Source organism: Rousettus aegyptiacus, unplaced genomic scaffold (assembly GCF_014176215.1).
Source record: "Rousettus aegyptiacus isolate mRouAeg1 unplaced genomic scaffold, mRouAeg1.p scaffold_m13_p_14, whole genome shotgun sequence".
Taxonomy (NCBI): Eukaryota; Metazoa; Chordata; class Mammalia; order Chiroptera; family Pteropodidae; genus Rousettus; species Rousettus aegyptiacus.
The window spans coordinates 32336945-32356903 of record NW_023416289.1 but is presented as its reverse complement, the minus strand read 5'-3'; the positions used below and the strand labels follow the sequence as shown (position 1 = coordinate 32356903).

At 43.2% G+C, this 19959-nt stretch overlaps 1 protein-coding gene across 1 annotated transcript; it reads left to right on the top strand.

The window, feature by feature from the left end:
- The first annotated feature begins 412 nt into the window (after nt 1-412).
- LOC107521415 (zinc finger protein 599) lies at nt 413-19959 on the top strand. The gene is made up of 3 exons (XM_016166076.2): nt 413-612; nt 4908-5034; nt 16231-19959. The coding sequence occupies exons 1-3, from the start codon at nt 598-600 to the stop codon at nt 17322-17324; spliced, it is 1236 nt and encodes a 411-aa protein (XP_016021562.2). The 5' UTR covers nt 413-597; the 3' UTR covers nt 17325-19959.

Here is a 19959-nt window from a genome sequence, read left to right as displayed (position 1 = left end):
GCCATTTTTGGAAATTTTGTGCAGACCCAATGGAGTGGTTGCTCACTGATGCCATTATGCCAGCCATGGCAGAAGAGCATTGCCTGCAACAAGAGCATTGCTTGTGATGGGCTGCATATAAACCTGGGTGCCTCCCCTTTAAGAGGATGGAAGTTCCTGCCCCCTTCTAAACATCACTATTTCCCTGCGCCCCACCCGCTCAGGTAGTGGTTCCACTAGAGATTAAAGAGTTAACCTCGCCTGACCGCGTGTGCAGGAGAGAAACTACATTACCCAGAAGTCTGTGTCGGATCAAGCGGTGATAGTTGATCCAATAAGGGACCGTCAGGAGGATGTTTCTTGCGTCCCGCATTGTTGGGTGGGATTTCCGGTGTCCCCGGCTACTTTCTTCTTCAAAGCGGAAGCTTCTGTGCTTACCGGATTTTCCCGACCGGCGGCCCTTCAGCACCTTGCAGAGAAGCACTGTAAGAAGAGGACAGCCACCTCTGCGCCTTGTAGGACCTGGAAGAGCGTTCCAGTGAGCCCTTGGGAAGGCATCTCTCGCCGCCTCTCTTGGCTCCGCTCCGCACACGGACTTCCTTGTCGGTGTTAACTCTCATGGATCTGGCGCAGGTGAGTGCAGCGTGCCCCGGATCCCTACCCACTGCAGCTCCTACCTTCATTGTCTGGCGCCCTGTTCTGCAGGTTTGAGGTACCAAAACTTGGGGTGCGCTGTTCTGGCAGCTGGAAGAATATGCGATGAGCTGTGGGCAGATGCGACATAGCTTTATTCAGACATATCTAAGGCAGGATACAGCAGGACACAAGCACAGCTCCAGCTTCCCAGGCTGCATAGTCGGGGCTGTTTTTATCACAATAATGGCTTAAGGCCAGGTCCTATAATCAATCACAATCACAGTGCGCATGCGGTCTCTAGGTTGTATAGGACGCCGTACTTAAGGTTACATAGGACGCTGTAGCTAAGGCCCTCGGGAAGCCGCTGGGCTTGCTGGGAAGGAGGCTGACTGCATCCATTTCCTTTTGTCAGTCCCCTCACCCAACACTTCCTGACAGTGGGAGCTGGTTTTACTTGGGGGAGTGTTCACCCTCCCCTTGCTGCCCTTGGATCTGAGGGTCCTGGCATGGATCACTGGCAGCCCATGGCAATCCAGGATGGAGTTTGCATGGGTTCTATTTTCTAGCAATCACCCGTTTGAGGAGTGGAAGGAAGAAATGTAGCTTCTCAGCAGCTTTCCAATACACTCCATCTGCATAAACCTTCTCGCTAGGTGGAACATGGGCTGCTGCGTGCAGAGACCTCAGGGCCTTGTCTGAGTCCACTCATTATCCTTGGCCTGTATTTCCTCAGGTATAAAATGGGAGTATTAATGATTGTTCCCTCTTGGTTGAGGGAACTGGAGAGGACACTGGTGTTAATATGTGTCCATTCCCCAGCACCGCCCAGGGTACATCATTTTCTATACTCTTGCCAGAGCCCGCGTTGATCTTGAGGCTTCACCCCCAGAAGAATCTGGCTTTTGTCAGGTCTGAGTGGATCATGTCAGCTACGCCAAGTGTCAGCGCCATTGCTGATCGAAAAGGGAAGGTTTAGGTGGTGAGATGCCCAGTTGGAAGAATGCACAAGAGGCTGACATGAGAATGAAACGGCGGGCACCAACTTTATTGTGCAGAGCACACTTCTGTTGGGAAGTGCAGTGTATTGCAGGGGGCGAACAGTATTGCGTGCACTTCTCTCCAGGGGACCACATGGCTCCTCACATAGCGGAGTAAAAAGTGGCATTTAGCCACACATGCGTGATACAATAAATAAGTATGTTTACATATTTTCTAAATCTGGGGTCCTATTCCTAGCCACGGGTCTGGATCACAGCCAGACCTTGGACCAGCCAGACCTTGTGCCAGTCAGGTCTTGGATCAGCCAGGCCTTCGATAACAGCCAGACCTTGGATCACAGCCAGACCTTGGGCCAGCCAGGCCTGGCGCCCACAGCCTTTGAGCCTTCCTAGGCTCTGGCCTCTACAGAGTGATGAGTGGAGTGGGAGGTGGATAGCCTGGGGGGAAAGGTGGATGGGAAAAACACTTTTGGAGTTGCTGCTCTTCTGCTGAAGCACTGAAGATCACAGGTCGGGCTGAGGGCCAAGAAGGCTCCTAAATTCATCTTTGGCAATTGACATCTTGCAAATGGGTTTAACCTGCTACTGACAACAGTGAATCAATCTACATGTTTAAGACACATGTGAAAAGCAAATCCATTACATATTCAGTGTGAATGAACAAAGTGGTGTTATACTAAATCAGTGACAGAAAGTCACCTCACTGGATGATCTGATCACAAATTCCTAACTGGGCAGGTCCTGGCGGGTAGGCATGCCACAGACATATAACTTCCTTAGTAAATGGTTTACCTTCGCCTTAAGCAAACCCTTCCATTGTTCTTGTGCTTCTAGTTTAACATACCTTTGAAATGCCAGAAGCAGTCCTCTTTTCCAGACCCCTGGATGTTGTAACCACCCACAAGAGAGCACATGATCTTGTTTAGTAGCCTCTACCACCTTTGTGTAATCGTTACTCCTCTCCTTAATTCTGCATACATAAAAAGAGACTGCTAAACTGGCATTCTCTGGAGTATTTGAGATCTTACTTCTTGGCAATGTTGCCAGTTTGGTTCAAATAAACTCTTCTGAAACTCCTCTACAAGTTTGGATGTTTCTCATATCAACATCAGTAATGATGATGTGCAGGAGTGTTGTGTCTTTTTAGACATAAACACATGACAGCCCTGAATTGCTCTCTAGCTTGGCACCCTGTTCACTTTTGTCATGAACCTAATCACTGTCAGGACCTGTCTTGTTTGTGTATGTGGTTCCCTTTCTCACTTCATTTCATGCTCCCTCCAGTGTTCCCTCCTTAGAGAGGCCTTCTCCACTCACCACATTTAAAGTCATCCCGATCCCTGATGCCCTCATTGTTTTGTTGTCTGTAGAATCCATAAGGCTCTTCAAGATAGTATTTTTCATTCCTTCTTGGGAACCTGGGTCCTCGACTCCTGTTTTCTGTTTTAGCCTCAGGCCTAGAACAGTACAGGGCCTGTGGCCAGCACTCCATCGTGGTTAATAAGTGAGTGACTCCTCCAGGGCTTGCTGTCACACTTCTGCCATGGCCCACAAGGCTCTCCTTCATCTCCACCCAGCTCTGCCTCTTCCCCTTCTGTTCTCTTCCTGTTCTTCCTTGCTCACTGCTCTCCAGCTAAGCTGTCTTGAATATTCCAAGCTCTTTCTCACTTCCTGGGCTTTGCCCATGCAGTTTCCTCAGCCTGGAAAACCACCTCTGGATCTCCACAGGGCTGCCTCTTCCTTCGCAGCTCTGTGCCACTGTCACTTCTTAGAAGGGCCTTTCCCTAGCCTTGCTAATTCTAGATAAAGTATTCCCTGCCCCCACCTGCCCATCTTCTGAAATCTTGTGTACAGATTCTGATACAGTTACAAAAGCAGAAATGGGGTCTCATTTGTTTTGAGGTTTTTTGGGGTTTTTTTTGGATATTCCCAAAAACCACCAGGAAGGAGGACCAAAGGGGTCAGACATGCCGTTTATTACACACGAGGCAGGGGAGCTCCAATGGTGGCTGGTCTGAGCTGCAAAATACTGCACGCAGCTAAGAGGAAGCATCGTTTTATTCACACAAGCAGAGAGGGGTTATCTCATTGAGGGAGCAGCCACCTTCTCAGACGGGTTAAGCAGATAATGTCCATGGGATCAGGCAGTGCCGAGAGCCCTTATCACTGCCTTCCTTATGGCTGCTGACCAGGCAGCCCTCTGTCTTCTGAGTACATGGAAAGGCTATGTTCTAAATTAACCCCACACCTGCCAAAGATCACAGAGCTCCTAAGCAGCCAAAGTCAACACCCAGTACACTGACCACCATAGCCTGCTTCCTTAATCATCCTTTCACCACAGTAGGCCCAGAGTTTATACCTAATGCAACCTTTGCAAGGCAGGAGGTGTCCCTTTGGCATGTGGACTTGGGAACGAGGGGGCATGGCAGAACTTCCAGCCAGATGGACGTCTATGTACACTGGCAGGGAGTATTTCTGAGATGTGTCTCGGGAGGGTGCGATTGTGTGGTCTTTTATGGATGTTCAAATTCTGTCTGTGTTCCTGGAACATGTGACTCTGGGTGACTTGCTAGAACTGCTGAACCCCAGGTCATTGACTGTGCCCTAGAGCTGATGATGGTGTTTACATCATAGCTGTGGGGAGATTCACGGAAGTAGGGAAAACATGCCAAGCACTGACATGTGCCAAAACACTCCAGTGTTTGCTTCGTGAGCATTTTTTCTTTAAGTAATTTTCCAACCACCTAGTGAAGTGGGAACTGTTACTATATTGATGTGGAAATCAGAGATCAGAGAAATAAGTTGACTTCCCTCAGATTATAGAAGGTGGGTATCATTCCCAGTAGGCCATATTCAAAGTCAGAATCTTGCTCTAGAACCGGAATGGGTTGGGAAGACTCAGCATGGCTTAGGCACACAGTAAGGACCAGTGGGACTCAACTGCTGCTGCTGCTTTTGTCGTGATTAGTGCTTTGATCATTGTCATGTCCTCCCTATTCCCTTTCATTCCCAAAGTGCTGGCTGTCTATGCCTCTTAGGTACCACAGCCATGCCATTGCCTTGTGTCTTCCCTGAATGTTTTTGGCATAAAAAACTTTTGTCTCTAACACAATCATGTTCTGTACAATGGCAGGGTCTGACTCTTTGGAACCTGGCACAAAGCTAGGCCCCCAGGAAGTGCTCATCGATACCGGCCTTAGGGCCCAATGGTCATTTACCAGTGACCTGGCATTGGGTTCTACTCTCATCTCACCTGCCCTGGTCCAACGAAGCTACCTCTGTTTGACTTTTCAGACATCAGTTACCTTCAAGGACGTGGCAGTGACCTTTACCCAGGATGAGTGGGAGCAGCTGAACCCTGCCCAGAGGACCCTATACTGGGAAGTGATGCTGGAGACCTGTAGGCTCCTGATCTCCCTGGGTAAGGCCTCACTGCTCCTTTCTGTGGGGACCTACAGCCTTCTTCATTCCACTTTTTGTTCAGAAGATTTCTGCAGGATCCCCACAGCCCCAACATGTATTGGTTTTACCTTCTCCTGCCTTGTCTTCCTATAATCTCCTACAGGGAATTTTGGGCAAGAAATGTAGTTCCCCTCCAGATATCTCCGAGACCAAAGGAGGAGGAGTTGTAGGAGGGCATATGGGCTTCTTTTAGTATCCAAAGGCAAGATATCCAGTTGGGAACCTGAAAGACTAAACTCAGGAAATGGAAGAAATCCTGATTAGATCTTGGCCTCGGGGACTTCTGATCTTTATGTCTCTTTGTAGGTCTCCTTGAGCCATTCTCAGCAAATTGGCTTTTTCTGCCATGTGGAGTTGATAGCCAGAAGTGGCCATCCCTGTCCTCACTCTAAGAAACCCTCCAATTTCTTATCTCTACGTATGTTTTTTTCTTTCATTTCTCTGTCTTCCTCTCTGCCTGGTTGTCTCTGTGCAGATGTCCTAGTGGCAGGAAACAGCCACCTTAAGCCACACTTCTCTTTACTTCTCACTGCAGTACTTGGCACAGGCTGGCCCTAGTCTTTCCCTTCTCTGGATTCCCGCAAGATGGAAGTTGAGTGGCCAGGCTTGGTTGGTTCACAGCCCAGTCAGCAGGACCCATGGGTAATGGGATGTTGTTCAGAAAATGAGTCAACCAGACAAGACACCAGGAGGCGTCTTTGTGAGTCCTACTATCATTCTAGGCATCACAATTCATTTTAAAGGATTCTGTGGCCCCTGAGGCCTACCTGCTCTTCCTTTTTGTCCTAAAGTCTGGACCGTGATCCTCTCCTGGTACGCAAGATCATTTTAGGGGTTATAAATGTGACAAATGGCATCAATGGGCAATCAGAGAAAACCATTCCTTTTCCTTTCCTGCTTACTGATTGTTTAGGGAGAAAGTATCTGTTTTGTGTTGAGTCTTTTTTAATGCCCTTTTGACTATTGGTCAGTATTTTAAAAAGCAATTAATAGCAATGGTAATAATTAATGTTCTGTGATCACTTGTGTGCTCAGGTCCCGGGACTGTGTCTGAACAATTGGGAGGGTTCTCTGGGGTGGAGTCAAGGGCGACGGGTCAGCCTAGACAGCCAGCACTACCTTACCTGGACTTTAGAGCCCGGTGATGATATTCTTGGCCTTGGTTTCCAGGTCACATGTCCACTCGAACAAGAGCAACCTCATTCCAAGGCATCCGCTCCACCCCAAAGTCCCAGACGGCACTGAGGCATTTGATTTTGTCTTTGCTAAAATGTGCATATCTCATTTCTTTCTCCACAAACAGAATATCCAGTTACCCAATTAGAGCCAATGCATCTACTAGGGCACAGGCAGGAGCTATGGATGGTGAAGAGAGGCCTCTCCCAAACTGTCTGTCCAGGTGGGTGGCCAAGATTTAGGCAGTGGGTGTCATGGCAGCCTTAGCTGCCTCTGGAATTCCATGAGAAGCTTCTTCTTGCAACCTCCTTGGGTGCGTGGGTCAGTGTAGAGCCCTTCATCTTGAGGCCCCTTGTCCTCTCACCTCAGTACATTCTTTACCGCCACTGGGTAAAGAACCTGTCCTGTTAGGTAAGACTGAGGCTCTGGGCTTCAATTGCTTGATCTTAAAACCTGCCTTGGCCGCTCACCAGCCCTGTGACAATAGGGAAGTGGCATGGTTTTGTCGTGCCTCATTTAGCTAAGTTATATGCAGTGAGCAGTAACAGATAACCTCCAAAATCTCAGTGGCTCAACACATGAAAAATATTTTTCTCACTTATGGGAGGATCCATGTCAGTCAGCGTGGGAGTTCATATCACATTATTCAGAGACCCATGTGCCTTCTGTCATATGTGGCTTTATGATTATCGTGGTATCATTCTGCTGGCAGAGAAGAAACCAGAGAGAAAGGATAGAGTCACACCCAGTTGCACATGCACATCACTTTCCCTCGGGTTCTACTCGAGAACTCAGCAGTTGCCCTTTTCTCTTTGGATGCAGCAGGGAGATGAGGTTTAGCTGTGTGCCCAAGGAGACGAGCAGATGGGTTTGGCTTACATCAACCCAGTCTGCTGCACTCAGCCTACTTTTGAAAAATGAAAGTGGTAAGAATTTCTAACTCATTGGGTCGTTTGAAGTTGTAATCATTTAATGCATAAAATTGCTTAGCACCGTGCCTGAGCTGTAATTAGGAGCCCAACAAAAGTCAGCTATTGGGATCTTTCATGTAATGATATCCATCACAATGCATACTATCTCACATGTCCTTCTGGACTCAGAAAAAAGAGCCTATCTTTATCTGCCTATACTTTGCATCCCACCCTCCTCCATTCACCCATCCTCCCATTTGTCAGGCAGAAGCAATTCCTAGCGCCAGTGGCCTCCTGTCCCTCCTTACTGTAAAACCTCAAGGCAGCATTTGGTTTTGTCTGTCTCACATGTGGGTACTGAGGGCAGTCGGAGTCGTCGAGTGTGTTGGTCGGCGCCACTGCAGAGCCATGGTCTCGCCCCTCTCCTTCCTTGCACTGCTCAGCCAGCTCTGGCCAGCCCCTTCTCAGCCCACCTGAGCCTCCTCCACTTATCTTTCAATTACATTCCACGTGTTCCATCAAATTCTTCATGCCCAGAAGGAAATCATGATCTTTCCCACTCCTTCATCCTCCACAGTGTCACTGGATGGCCCTGTCACTCAGTCGAGAATGTGGGAAACACTCTTGTACAAACCTGTTACACTGCGTCCATCTAAACATCCAGCCATCATCTGGCTCATTTTATAGTTTTCACATCGAGTGTCACCTCCACCACCTCCATGAGCTGCACCACTAACATCCTCGTCCAGCCCTTCATCACCTTTTGCCAGGGTGACATGAACACACTGCTAACTGGTCGGCCCACATCTGCGCTCTGTGTCTGGTCAGCTCTGTCTCCTGTACCAGCTCCCCTACCCACTCGGCCACGGATCCAAACCTTGACCACTCCCTGAGCCACCGATGTCTCAGCAGGCAACCTACTTCATGTCCTGAGCTTGTCCCTCGACCTTACAGATTTATCTGTCTGTCTCGTACCTGTAGCTTTCTTTCTAATCTCTATGGCAGAGGTCTTGCCTCCTGCCATGGCCATTTCCTGCGCCAGAGACCAAATCAGATCTCCTGTCTTCTCAGGGACCTTGTTTCTTCACTTATTTTCTGTTTCTTTTGTATCTTTATCTTCTCTACTCAACATTAAAAAACATACTCAGGGTGCTTTCTCGGGATAAATAAAACACAACAGTCCTGGCTCCACGGCAGTTTCTGAGTAGCATTGACCACTACATTTGTACAAACAAACTCTTGGAGGAGTTCTTATTCAACGAAAAGTTGTCTACACTTGACTTCCTTAGCTCCAGTTTACTCCTTATTTCTTTTTTTACTTATATATGGCAATATACATGTATCTTAAGAATCAAGTCTGAGAAATTTATACATAGATGTAAACCCAAGTAACCACCACCCAGGTCAACACATACAGTACTTCCAGCAATTTGGGAGGCTTCTCATACTTCCTCCTAGACCAGTAATCAGTATTTAGACTCTATCACCACGGAGTAGTTTTGACTGTTCTCGAGTTAATTGAAATGGAACCCCATCGTATAGTCTGTCATGTCTGTCTGCTTTTGATCACCAGTATGCCTGTGAGATTCATTCTCGTAGCAGCATACAGTTGAACTCCGATCTTACTCCATACTCAGCAGTTTCTCATTGTAAGTGTATCCTTTCTCCTGCCATTGCCACTTTAATTTTTTTCCTGCATCTGATATTATGCATATTCATCTTCTCATTATTTTTGGTGGGAATAGATACAAGAGTGGAATGACTGGGTCTCAGGGTAAGTATATGCTTAGCTTGGACAGAAACTGCCTCACAGTTGCGCACACGGTCTCACCCTTCCACACCCCCAGCAGCGCGTGGAGAGCGCCCATTGTTCCGCGGCCTCTTCAGCACTTGACATCTCTCCCCTGCCTTTTTTTTTTTTTTAAGGCTGCTGTTCTTATCCTAAATGCCAAATGTTAACAATAATAATAATGACAATGGATAATGACCCGCAATTTACCGAACATCATGCTGTGCCAGACAGTATGTCGTACACTTTATAGGTATTGTTTATGCTTACGGCGGGCTAGTAAGTTAGGAACTGGGAGTCTCCCAGTTTTTCAGGGTAGGAAATTGAGATTTAGAGGCAGTTAACAACTGTCAAGATGACTGCTTGGTGGAGACAGGATTTGAACTGAAGCGAGTCTTCACCACACTTTACTGCTTTTCAGTGCGGAAAAACTTGTTCCGCTTTAATGCACTTGAACTTTGGTAGCGCTTAGTCCCATTGCTCCCTCTTTTCTGACTGCATTGTTGTCTGCCTCTTACCTTAATCGCCCCCTCAATATTGGCTTCACCTGGCATCTCACAGCCCTCTCTTCTTACTGTCATTAGTCTCCCAGAATGATCCACCTCTACTTCATTCTTCAGCTTCAACTCAGAGATGTCGCAGCCAATATCAAAGCTGTGAGATAGGGTAGTTAACCCTATCGATTGCTTTTTCGGTGCTCACACTATTAAGCACTGTAAATGTACTGTTTCACTTGAGGCAGGCTCTGTTTCTATCCCCAGTTTTTAGATGAGGGAGCAGAACCCTGTGGGAGTTGATTGGTTACCAAAGGGTACAAAACTAGCAAGGCTGTTACTGGGCTTTGAGCCTGAGCTGATTGTCTCTAGGTCCTGTGACGGTAAGCGCAGTACTCTGTCGGCTTCTAACATTTGTGATTGCCTGCAGACGTACAGAGTCATAGTGATCACAAACCTTATTTTATAGCACACTCTCAACATTTGTCAATGAGCTGTTGTGATTATTTAAAAAATTTTCCAGCCATGTATTCCCTCTAAAAAAGTAATAATGAGTACCATCAGCAAATGCAAGAACAGGAACATGGCCGGTGCCCTGTGTCAGTCTATACACTTCTTCCCTTTCCCATCTTCTCCCTTCCCCATGGAGAATCACTTCCATTAACTTTGCTTTTATAATTTCATTACTTTATAGATGGGAGTGTTTCGTATTATAAATTGGATTTCTTTTATAGATGGTACACTTCAGATTTTCTGTTTGTGTTGGTATTGTTATTTTGTATCTTTCAAACAATTTGTTTCATCTAGTTCTCATTTTATTGTTGGTTTTGTTATAGTGTCATAACTATTTGTAAGCATATTTACACAGTGCATGGTATCGCTCTCTTTTTTTTAACTTCTGATAAATAGTGTCATAGTTGATTCCTGTTGTTTGAACATATCTCACAAAATTCATATATTGAAATCCTAACCTCCAAAGATGATGGCATTAGGAGATGGGGCTTTTGGGAGGCGCTTAAGCTGTGAGAGAACCCTCATGAAGGGGAGATCTCTGGCCCTTTCTGCCATGTGGGGACACAGTGAAAAGGTGCTGGGAAAGCCCTCACCAGAACTCAGCCGTGCTGGTACCTTGATCTTAGACTTCCCAGCCTCCAAAACTTGGAGAAATAAATTTCTGTTGTTTATAAGCCACCCAGTCTGTGGTATGCTGTTATAGCAGCCCAAATGGACTAAGGCATTAATGTAGTCTTCTGATACATGCATTTTTAGAGCTCAGCATGATACAACTAAGAATCATGGTATGTTAGCTGTAGTTTTTTTCCTTCTCAAAATATTCTGTTACATCAATATATCCCAATGTATTTGTCCATTTTTTGTGGACATCTACCTATTTCCATAATTATATCCAAAAAAATCTGATGACTCTAAACTAATCAATCAAATATACTTTTCTTCCTTTTTTTTTTTTTTTTTTTTTTTTGCTGCTGTGGAGAACCTTATATATGTGTATTCATCCACACGTGCAGGAGTTTGAGTTGTAATTTTTTTAAGGAGCGAAACGACTAGATGATGGAAAACAACTTTACAAGATGTTACACAGTGTTTTCTAAAGTGGTTTTACAAATTTGTTAACTTCACCAGCAATGAATAAGAGATTCATAGACTACATCGTGTTCCACACTTAATATTGTCCAGCTCTATAATTTTATCCAATTGAGTGGGTACAAAGCGGTTTCTCACTTTGGTCTTTATTCACATTTCATTTCCATTGAGGCTGAACTCATGTTTTTTGGCCAATGTATATCTTCTGTGAAGTGTAAGTTCATAGGTTTTTGTCCTTTTTTAAAGTATTTTGCACTCCTGCTTTAGATTTTTAAAAATTTTTATACATTATATTAATGTTCTATTAACTATATATAGTGCAAATATATTCTAGTTTTTATTGTATCTTTTACTTGTCTTTTATTGACTAGAATTTTTTAATGATACTTTTTGACAATACATGAATGAATGTTATTCATTTATTCAACTTTGGCATTGTCATCATCTAATACAGTACCCACCTCATATTTTCTCCTGTCTGTACTGTTTGAGATGAATCGTGATTGATGTAAGAGATTTTATCCCAAATCCCAAGTTCCCTTAATACTGGCATTAGGAGAATTGTGTACTTTATTTAAATATTTTTATAGGTATAATTGTGGTACCGCATTTAACAACTTATTGTATAGCTTTCAAAGGAAACTTCAAAAGTTCATTTTTACGTAAACTTTGTTTTAGAATCATCTGAGGTCTACAAAAATGTTATATAAATAGTATAGTTTCTGTATACTCTTTCTTCACCTGTTACTCTATGCTAACATCATACATCACCGTGCTACGTGTGTCAAGTTCAGTTTACTAACTCCAGACTTCATTTGGATCTCACCAGTCTTAACACACATGTTCCTTATCTTTCCTTGGATTTAATCTGGGGTAGCCTATCCTGTTTGGTTGTTACATACCCTTAGTCTCTTCTGGCCTGTGATGGTTTCTCGGTCTTTCCTTATTTTTTGTTGTTGGCAACTTTGAACAAGAACTCTAGTCAGGCATCTTGTAGAATGTCCTTCCATTTAGCTTCTGTGATGCTTTCCTCGTGTTTAGACTGAGGTGATAGGTTTCGAGAAGACTGCCACAGGGGCAAAGTGTCTGTCTCATCACCGCATATGAGGAATACATAATTTCCACACAACATCATGGCGATGGTGACTCCAAGCACTTGGTTTGAGGTAGCATTTACCAGATTTCACTGCAGAGTTATTATTTTTCCCTTTCTACACTTTCTTCTTTGGCAGTGAGTCTCAAGTCCAGCCCACACTCAAGGAGAGAACCACCTACATATATTATTTAGGATCCTCTATTAAAAGAATTTGTCCCTTCCCCCACATTATTTATTTATCCAGTTGATCATTTATTTATATCAGTATGGACTCATGTATATTTGTTTTATACTTTGAGTTGTAATCTAATATTACATTTATTCGTTTTGTTGTGCAAACTTTGGACCTCGTGAGTGCTTTCAGGGTGGCTCCTGTGTCCCTTTGATGTGGGGACTTTCTCATTTTCTGGTACTGTGGGAGGCTTCTGATTTCTCTTTTCCTTGTCTCTGCCATGGACTCAGCCATCTCTTCAGGGATCCTTGCTTTTCTTTCCAAAATACTGTCAAATAATAGTGCGAAGAACCAAGATCTAGGCCCCGGTGAGCTTGCGGCTACAGTGTTGCTTCTAGACCCTCTCAGAACAGAGCTAAGGAGTATGGGTGTGTGTACTATAATTATTTCTCAATTCCAGTCTTGTCGGACATGGTTCATTCTAGCCTTCCCTCCTTGCTTCTTTTTAACTTCCTTCTCTGACCATGACAAACCTGGCTTCTACCTGAATTATCTACAATTTATTGACTTTTTTATTACACATGTAAAGTAGTTCCCCTGGGAAACAGATTTACCAACTAGAGAGTACAATGTTTATACAAATTGCGGAACTGCAGTTGGGAATCTGCTGTGCAGAGAGATGACCTAAGTTTACAGGGATTTTCCACTGCGTGGATGGTGGACACTCTTAACCCCCGTGTTGTTTAAGTGTCAACTGTAGTTATTTTTGTTTTTAGCTTACAGTGTACAGTCTAAACACCATTCTCCAAAGTTATCTAGGTCAACTCGTTTTCCTCCACCTCTTTCAGTGAGGTTATGCCATACATTTATAATTCACATAGGTTCATTTGTCACAGTCTGCATTCTATCTTGAGATCCCCTGACATCCTGTGTTTTTGGTTTGGTTCGGTTTAAATTGCACACATTAATATTCATTCACTGATATACAGTTCTATGGGTTTTGACAAATACGTAGAGGCATGTTGCTGACACCCCAGTACAATACAATATGGTTTTATTACCTACAAATTTCCTTCGGCGTCTCCTATATGATCAGCCACTCTCCCCTTCATCATTCACTAGTAACCCTGATCTGTTTTCCGTGTCCATAGTTTTACTCTTTCCAGAATGTTATAGGAACAGAATCTGTAACCTTTTGAGTCTGGCTTGTTTCATTTACAAAATACATTTAATATCCATGGCATTGGGCGAATCTACAAGTCATTCTTTTTTATTGTCGAATAGTTTCACAATATACAGATGTACCAGTTTTTTTATTCATTCATCGTCTTGGCCACTTCTGATGCTTGGCTATTATGAATACAACTGCTGTAATAATTTGCATACGGATTTTTGTATGAACATAAGATTTCCATTCATTTGCAAAAACATTTAGGAATTAGATCACTGGGTTATATGGTATGTCTTTTAACTTTTTAGGAAATTATCAAATTGACTTCCAAAGTGACTATTCCATTTTGCATTCCCACCAGCAATGAGAAGTCCTCATGATCCATATCTTTACCAGCATTTGGTATTGTCAGTTTTTTTCTTTTGCATTTTCACCATTTCTAACATATGTGGAGGTTCTAATTTTCATTTCTATAATGAGAAGTGATTGTCATTAGACAATCTAATGTCTAATAACGTGCTCGTTTTTCATGTATAACTTTTGTGAATTGTCTATTTAGATCTTCTCATTTTGTTGTTATTGTTTTCTTCTATTTGAGTTTTAAGGATTTTTTATGCTAGATGAGTCCTTTATCAGATATATGATTTGCAAATATTTTATCTCCATCTGCAGCTTGTCTTGTCATTCTCTTAACAGTATCTTTTATAGAACAATTTTTTTAAAATTTTGATTAAGTCCAATTCATCCATATTTTTTCAGTAGTTGTGCTTTTCTTATTAAAATATTCATCACCAAACACTAGGTCTCACAGCTTTTCTCCTATGTGTTTTTCTAGAAATTTTATATTTTTATGATTTTCATTTTGGTCTCTGATCTATTTTGAGTTATTTTTTCCTCTAAGATATGAGGTATGTGTTCAGGTGTATTTTTTTTTTAGCCCCAGTGAACATCCAGAGCCATTCATTGAAAAGACTATCCTTTCTCCATTGAACTGACTATGCGACTCTTCGAAAGGAGCTTACAGTATTCTAGGGTGGCTATTTCTGGGCTCTCTGCTCTGTTCCACAGATCTCTCTGTCTTTATACTTTTGCCAACACTACAGTTTTGATTACTGTCACTTCATAGTAGGTTTTAAATTGGTAAGGTGTATCCTCTGACTTTGTTCTTTTTCTGAATTATTCTGTCGATTCTATTTTCTTTGCCTTTTCACATAAATTTTATAATTACCTATTCAATATCTTCAAAAAGAACTTGATGGAATTTCAGTTAGGTTTGCATTGACTTGAAAGATTAAATCTAGGAGAATTGACATCTTAACAGTATTCAGTCTTCCAATCCGTGATCATGGAATATCTTTCCATTTATTTAGATCTGCTTTGATTTTTTTCACCAATGTTTTGTGATTTTTAGCATACAAATTCTACACATATTATTATATTTATACTTAACGAATACTATTCTATATGTTTTTGACAGTCTTTTTTTTTTTAAATCATTAATGGGTGTGGAATTTTGTTTGATTTTTCTATCTGGATGTAGTCATACAGTTCTCTTTTTTAGTCCTTCAATAGGGCCAGTTACATCGGTTTATTTTTAAATGTTGAAACAGCTTTTTATTCCTGCATTCACTGTCTGTTCTTTGTGATGTATTTTCTTACATATTTTGGATTCAGTTTTCTAATATGTAGTTCATTATTTTTGTGTCTATGATCTTGAGAGGTATTAGTCTGTAGTTTTTGTAATAATTTGTTTTCAGTTTTAGTATTTTATGACCTCATAAAATGAGATGGAGAGTATTCCATCCTCTTTTCTCGAAGTGATATTTGGTGTTATTTCTTCCTTAAATGTTTCATAAAATTTAGCAGTAAATAACCTGGCTCTATGTTTTTGGCCCTTTATTCTTCTACATAAGGTCTAGAATCATCTTTTTAAGTTCTACGAAAAACACTAGCGAATTTATGTAGAGTTTATTGAATTTATTAGTCCATTGAGGAAGATGAACACCTTTATATTGTTAATATTTTCATTTACATAATGTCTCCATGTAAATATTTATAATTTTCAGTATCTAGATTGTATGTGTTTTGTGTTTTTTACCCGGCCGTTCCTCTGGCACAGCATACTCAGTATGTCCGTTCACTTCTGCCTTATAAACCTTGTCTGAGTCAGGATCCTGGGTCTCTGCTTGCCCTCTGCCTCTGTGTACCTCTACCTCCATATCTCCAACATCCTCTCATGCCCTGAAGTTCTCTAGGCATCCATGTTTCACATGGCTGATTTTGGACATTCTCTCTCCTTTGCATACAGCACTCCCTTCCACTTCCCCTGTCAGGCAGTTTCTACCTCTCTATTAGGAAAGAACTCATGGCACACCTCCTGAGACTCTTTCACGCTCCCTTCTGGACCAGAATTGGTGCATCTCCCCTGGCACTGTGATGAGATGTTCTCTCTTAGAGCCAACACACTGTATATGTCACCATAATTCTGTCTACCTTCCTTGATTCAGGACTATAAGGATTCTCCCAGCAGATCCTCTGTCCTCTGTCCCTTGAATTTCCCTCTTTAAATGTCAAGAGCCAAAGGAACAGAAAGGAACAAAGTTGTAAACCTGGATTTCAGAGGTGTGAAAACATAACAGGCTCAGATGCATTATTTTCATCTTCATTTCCCCTCTAAAAGTGGTGATTATGTTTCTTCTGTGTTGGCATCACTAATAGGTTACTTTGTGTTGAATTCTTTTCAGGAGCCAGAACAAAATCAGAGACTACAGGACCAACCACTTCTCAGCTGCTTTTGTCCAAGCAACCTTCACTTCAGGTATGGCTGGAACAGGGAGCTTCAAGGGACTCTGGGACTAGAAAAACCAAGACTGAGGTGGAACCATCAGAAATGCAGGAAAGAATCTTAAAACCAGTGGCAGACCCCTACAAGGAGATTGGCCCTGGGAAGGTGAATCATAAATGCAATGAGTTGGGGATAGACGACAATCTACACGCAAAGATTTTACAGGAGCACGTCCCTCCAGTAGGTGTTCTCCATGAAACTCATGCACACAGACTAGTTAAAGACCCCATGAATCAAGCAGGGAAGAACCATTACAAATACAGTGAATGCAGGAATATCAGGAATCGGGATCTTGCACGTGGCTGTGTACGCGGTGAAGGGAAGCCCTATGAATGCATACAGTGTGGGAAGACCTTCAGCTGTACATCAGACCTCATGCAGCACCAGCAGATTCACACTGGAGAACAACTTTTTGAGTGCCATGAATGTGGGAAGACCTTTTGCAACAGTTCTGCTCTCAGGCAACACATGAAGAGTCACACTGAAAAGAAGCCCTATGAATGCAGTAAATGTGGCAGGGCCTTCCTCAATAAGTGTAATTTAATTAAGCATGAGAAGATCCACACTGGAGAAAGACCATTTGTATGCCAAGACTGTGGGAAAGCCTTTTGCAACAGGTATAATATGACTCAACACATGCAGATTCACACTGGACTAAAGCCCTATAACTGCAGTGACTGTGGGAAAGCTTTTTGTCGCAAATCGCACCTCACAGAGCACCGGCGGATTCACACTGGAGAGAAGCCTTATGAATGCAGTAAATGTGGAAAGTCTTTCTCCTACCACTCTGGTTTTGTCCAGCATACTTGGATTCACACTGGTGAAAAACCCTTTAAGTGCAAAGAATGTGGGAAAACCTTTTGCTCCAAGTTTAATTTACGTCAGCACGTGAATGTGCAGCACTTTGGAGAGGAGCCTCATAAACGCCACAGATATAGAAAGGCCTTCAACCAACGCTCATCTCGTATTCATCATATGACCCACACTGGATAAAAACTCTGAAGGCAAAGTGTGTAGGAAAGCCTTTTGCTGCTGCTCTAATTTTGGATGACATGAAGATTCACTGGAGAGAAGCCCCATGAGTGTAGAAAGCTTTCACTCTCAAGTTACACCTCTAAAACACCAGCAGATTCACATAAGATAAGCCAGTAAGTGTGGAATTGCTTTCACTTAATATCTTTATCCAGCATAATAGGATCCTCACTGTAGGAAATGTATTTTTTAATTCATGAAGAAACCAAAATGCCACCCCCGCTTGCTCTCGTGTTCCCCATGATTACATCCTCTCAGTCACCTCTCCCTTGTACCACCATGGCGTATTTCCTCCAAGGCTACTGGCTCCTGCCAGAGCCATGAGGTGTTTTGAGCTTAGTACAGGTCTCTGGGGCCCAGTCTCTGGTGCCATAACAGTTGCCATCAAATCTCAGCTCTGCTGGCTAGCAGCTGTATTGCCCCTGTGCAGAGTTATTTCATTTCTCTCTGCTTCGGTTTCCTCATTAGTCAAATGGGTAATTTAGTAATATAGTACTTACTTCACAGGGCTGTTGTGAGAGTAAATGTTTTCATGTATGACAAAACCCGAGAATAGAGTCCCTTGCTCCCTGAGTCTATGTCGATTGGCAGTTACAGTCCCATTGTGTTATGCCTGGATTCAAGACCTTTTGGAGCAATTTTGTGAAGTTTTGGTTAAAGAGCATAGATATCAGAGATAGACCTGATTCCCAAATTGAATCAAGTGCTTACCATTTTATCCATTTCAGCAAGTCAGATTATTTCCTTGACCTTCTTTATCTTCATCTACAAATGGTGTCTTTCAAGGGATCTGTATCATCTGGATGCTAGTAGAAACACATAGAATGAATAATTTCATGGTACTAAGACATAAAGAGCAGCATCAGCTCGGTAGTGAAATAGGAAGTTTCGTCCTTCATTTTCTCTCAGAAACTCCAGTTTGACAATGATCCACATGCAGAAATGCCTTCTGGAATGCTCTGGTATCCACATGAGAGATTTCAGCGCTCAGGTGGAACATAGAAATGAGAAAAGATGCATTGACAAGGATAGAATCAACAGATTTTGTTTTCTTGCATCACCTCTACCTCAGACCCACTTAGGTGAGCATCGAGAGAGATTCTCTCCACTCAGGAGCTTTCTCCCAGAGAAAAGAGTGGACTGAGTATTTGACTTTTGCGGATCCAGGGACCAGGCCCACCCCAGCAGACCTGGGTTCTAGCAGTTTCCAGGACTACTCCAATCCCCACTCCAGCCCCCACCAACCACCATCCTAGTGGCCTGCACCCACAGACCCAGGTTTAGTCCTTCCCCAGTGGATTCTGGGACCAAGTTTTCTCCGTCAGACTCAGGATCCAGACCTACCTACCTGGGTTCCAGGCTGTGCCCTGCAGACTCAAGCTTCAGGCCAGGACCCATGAACAGAAGCAACAGGCCTGCCCCAGTGTTCCTGGCACCAGGCCACTCCCTCAATCCCAGGTTCCAGGCCTACCCCGTATGATCCAGGTGCCAGGTCAGCCCCAGTGGAACCAGGCTCCAGGCCAGTCACATTGGTTCCTGGTTACAAGCCAGACTCTATGCACCCAGGCTTCAAGTCTGTCCATATCGATAGGCTATATGGCTGGATTCTTGGTTGACTCAAGTGCCAGGGTCTATTGGTGAGTGGGCTGGTGTCAGACCAGCTCCTACAGGTCCTGGCACCAGTCCTGACCACCCATGGACTCTGGTACTAGGCTTTCCTGAGGAAACCACCAGCAGCCGCTCCCAGAATGTCTACCCAGGCTGACTGGTGAAGGACTCTCCACGTAGAAACCTGTAATTTCTAGAAGTAATTTCCTTACGTGTGCAGACACGAATGCAAGGTTGCAGGAATCATGAAGGATCAGGAAACCAGTGCCACCAAAGGAATGAAAGTAATAATAACTGACCCTAAATGTATAGAGATCTACAAATAGACTGAAAAATGACTCAAAACAAGGAGGCTTAGTGAGCTACAAGAGAGCAGATAGTCACCTAAGCAAAATCAGGATAACAATACATAAAACAAGACAGCAATGGAATAGAAATTTTAAAAAAGAACCAAATTATGGAACTAAATATAATGACACCTAGAGCAAACTTGATCAGTCAGCAAGTTCAAAAACAGTTCTGAAAGTACACAGAAACCAAAAGAGAAGAAAGTGAAGAAAGGCTATTTACTGGACTTTGGGACACTGGAATAAGCCGATATTTGCTTGTTTTGTTTTATTGTAATGCTAGTGCCTGATTCAGCTTTGATTGTTGAAGCATCCATTTCAGAGGCATCTATTTCAAAAATAGCTATCTTGCATCCACACATCACCAGCCACACAGCCTAAGAACCAGCCCACCGAGGCTCCTTTGTTTTAGAGGTCATTGTTGATTTTAATAACTATGTGGGCTACCTGTTTTCTCTTCCAGCACTTTAAATTCCCACGTTATGTTTTAAATTCAACAGTATAGAGTGAGCCTGTAAAACCCTAGGCCACCACCCTCAACCCCAATAAAAGCGGAACCCCAGGCTTATGTGTTCTCTCTGCCTGAGAACTTGCTGTGTAATTTCTAGGTCTTGTAATAAACCTATATCATTTCAGAGTTT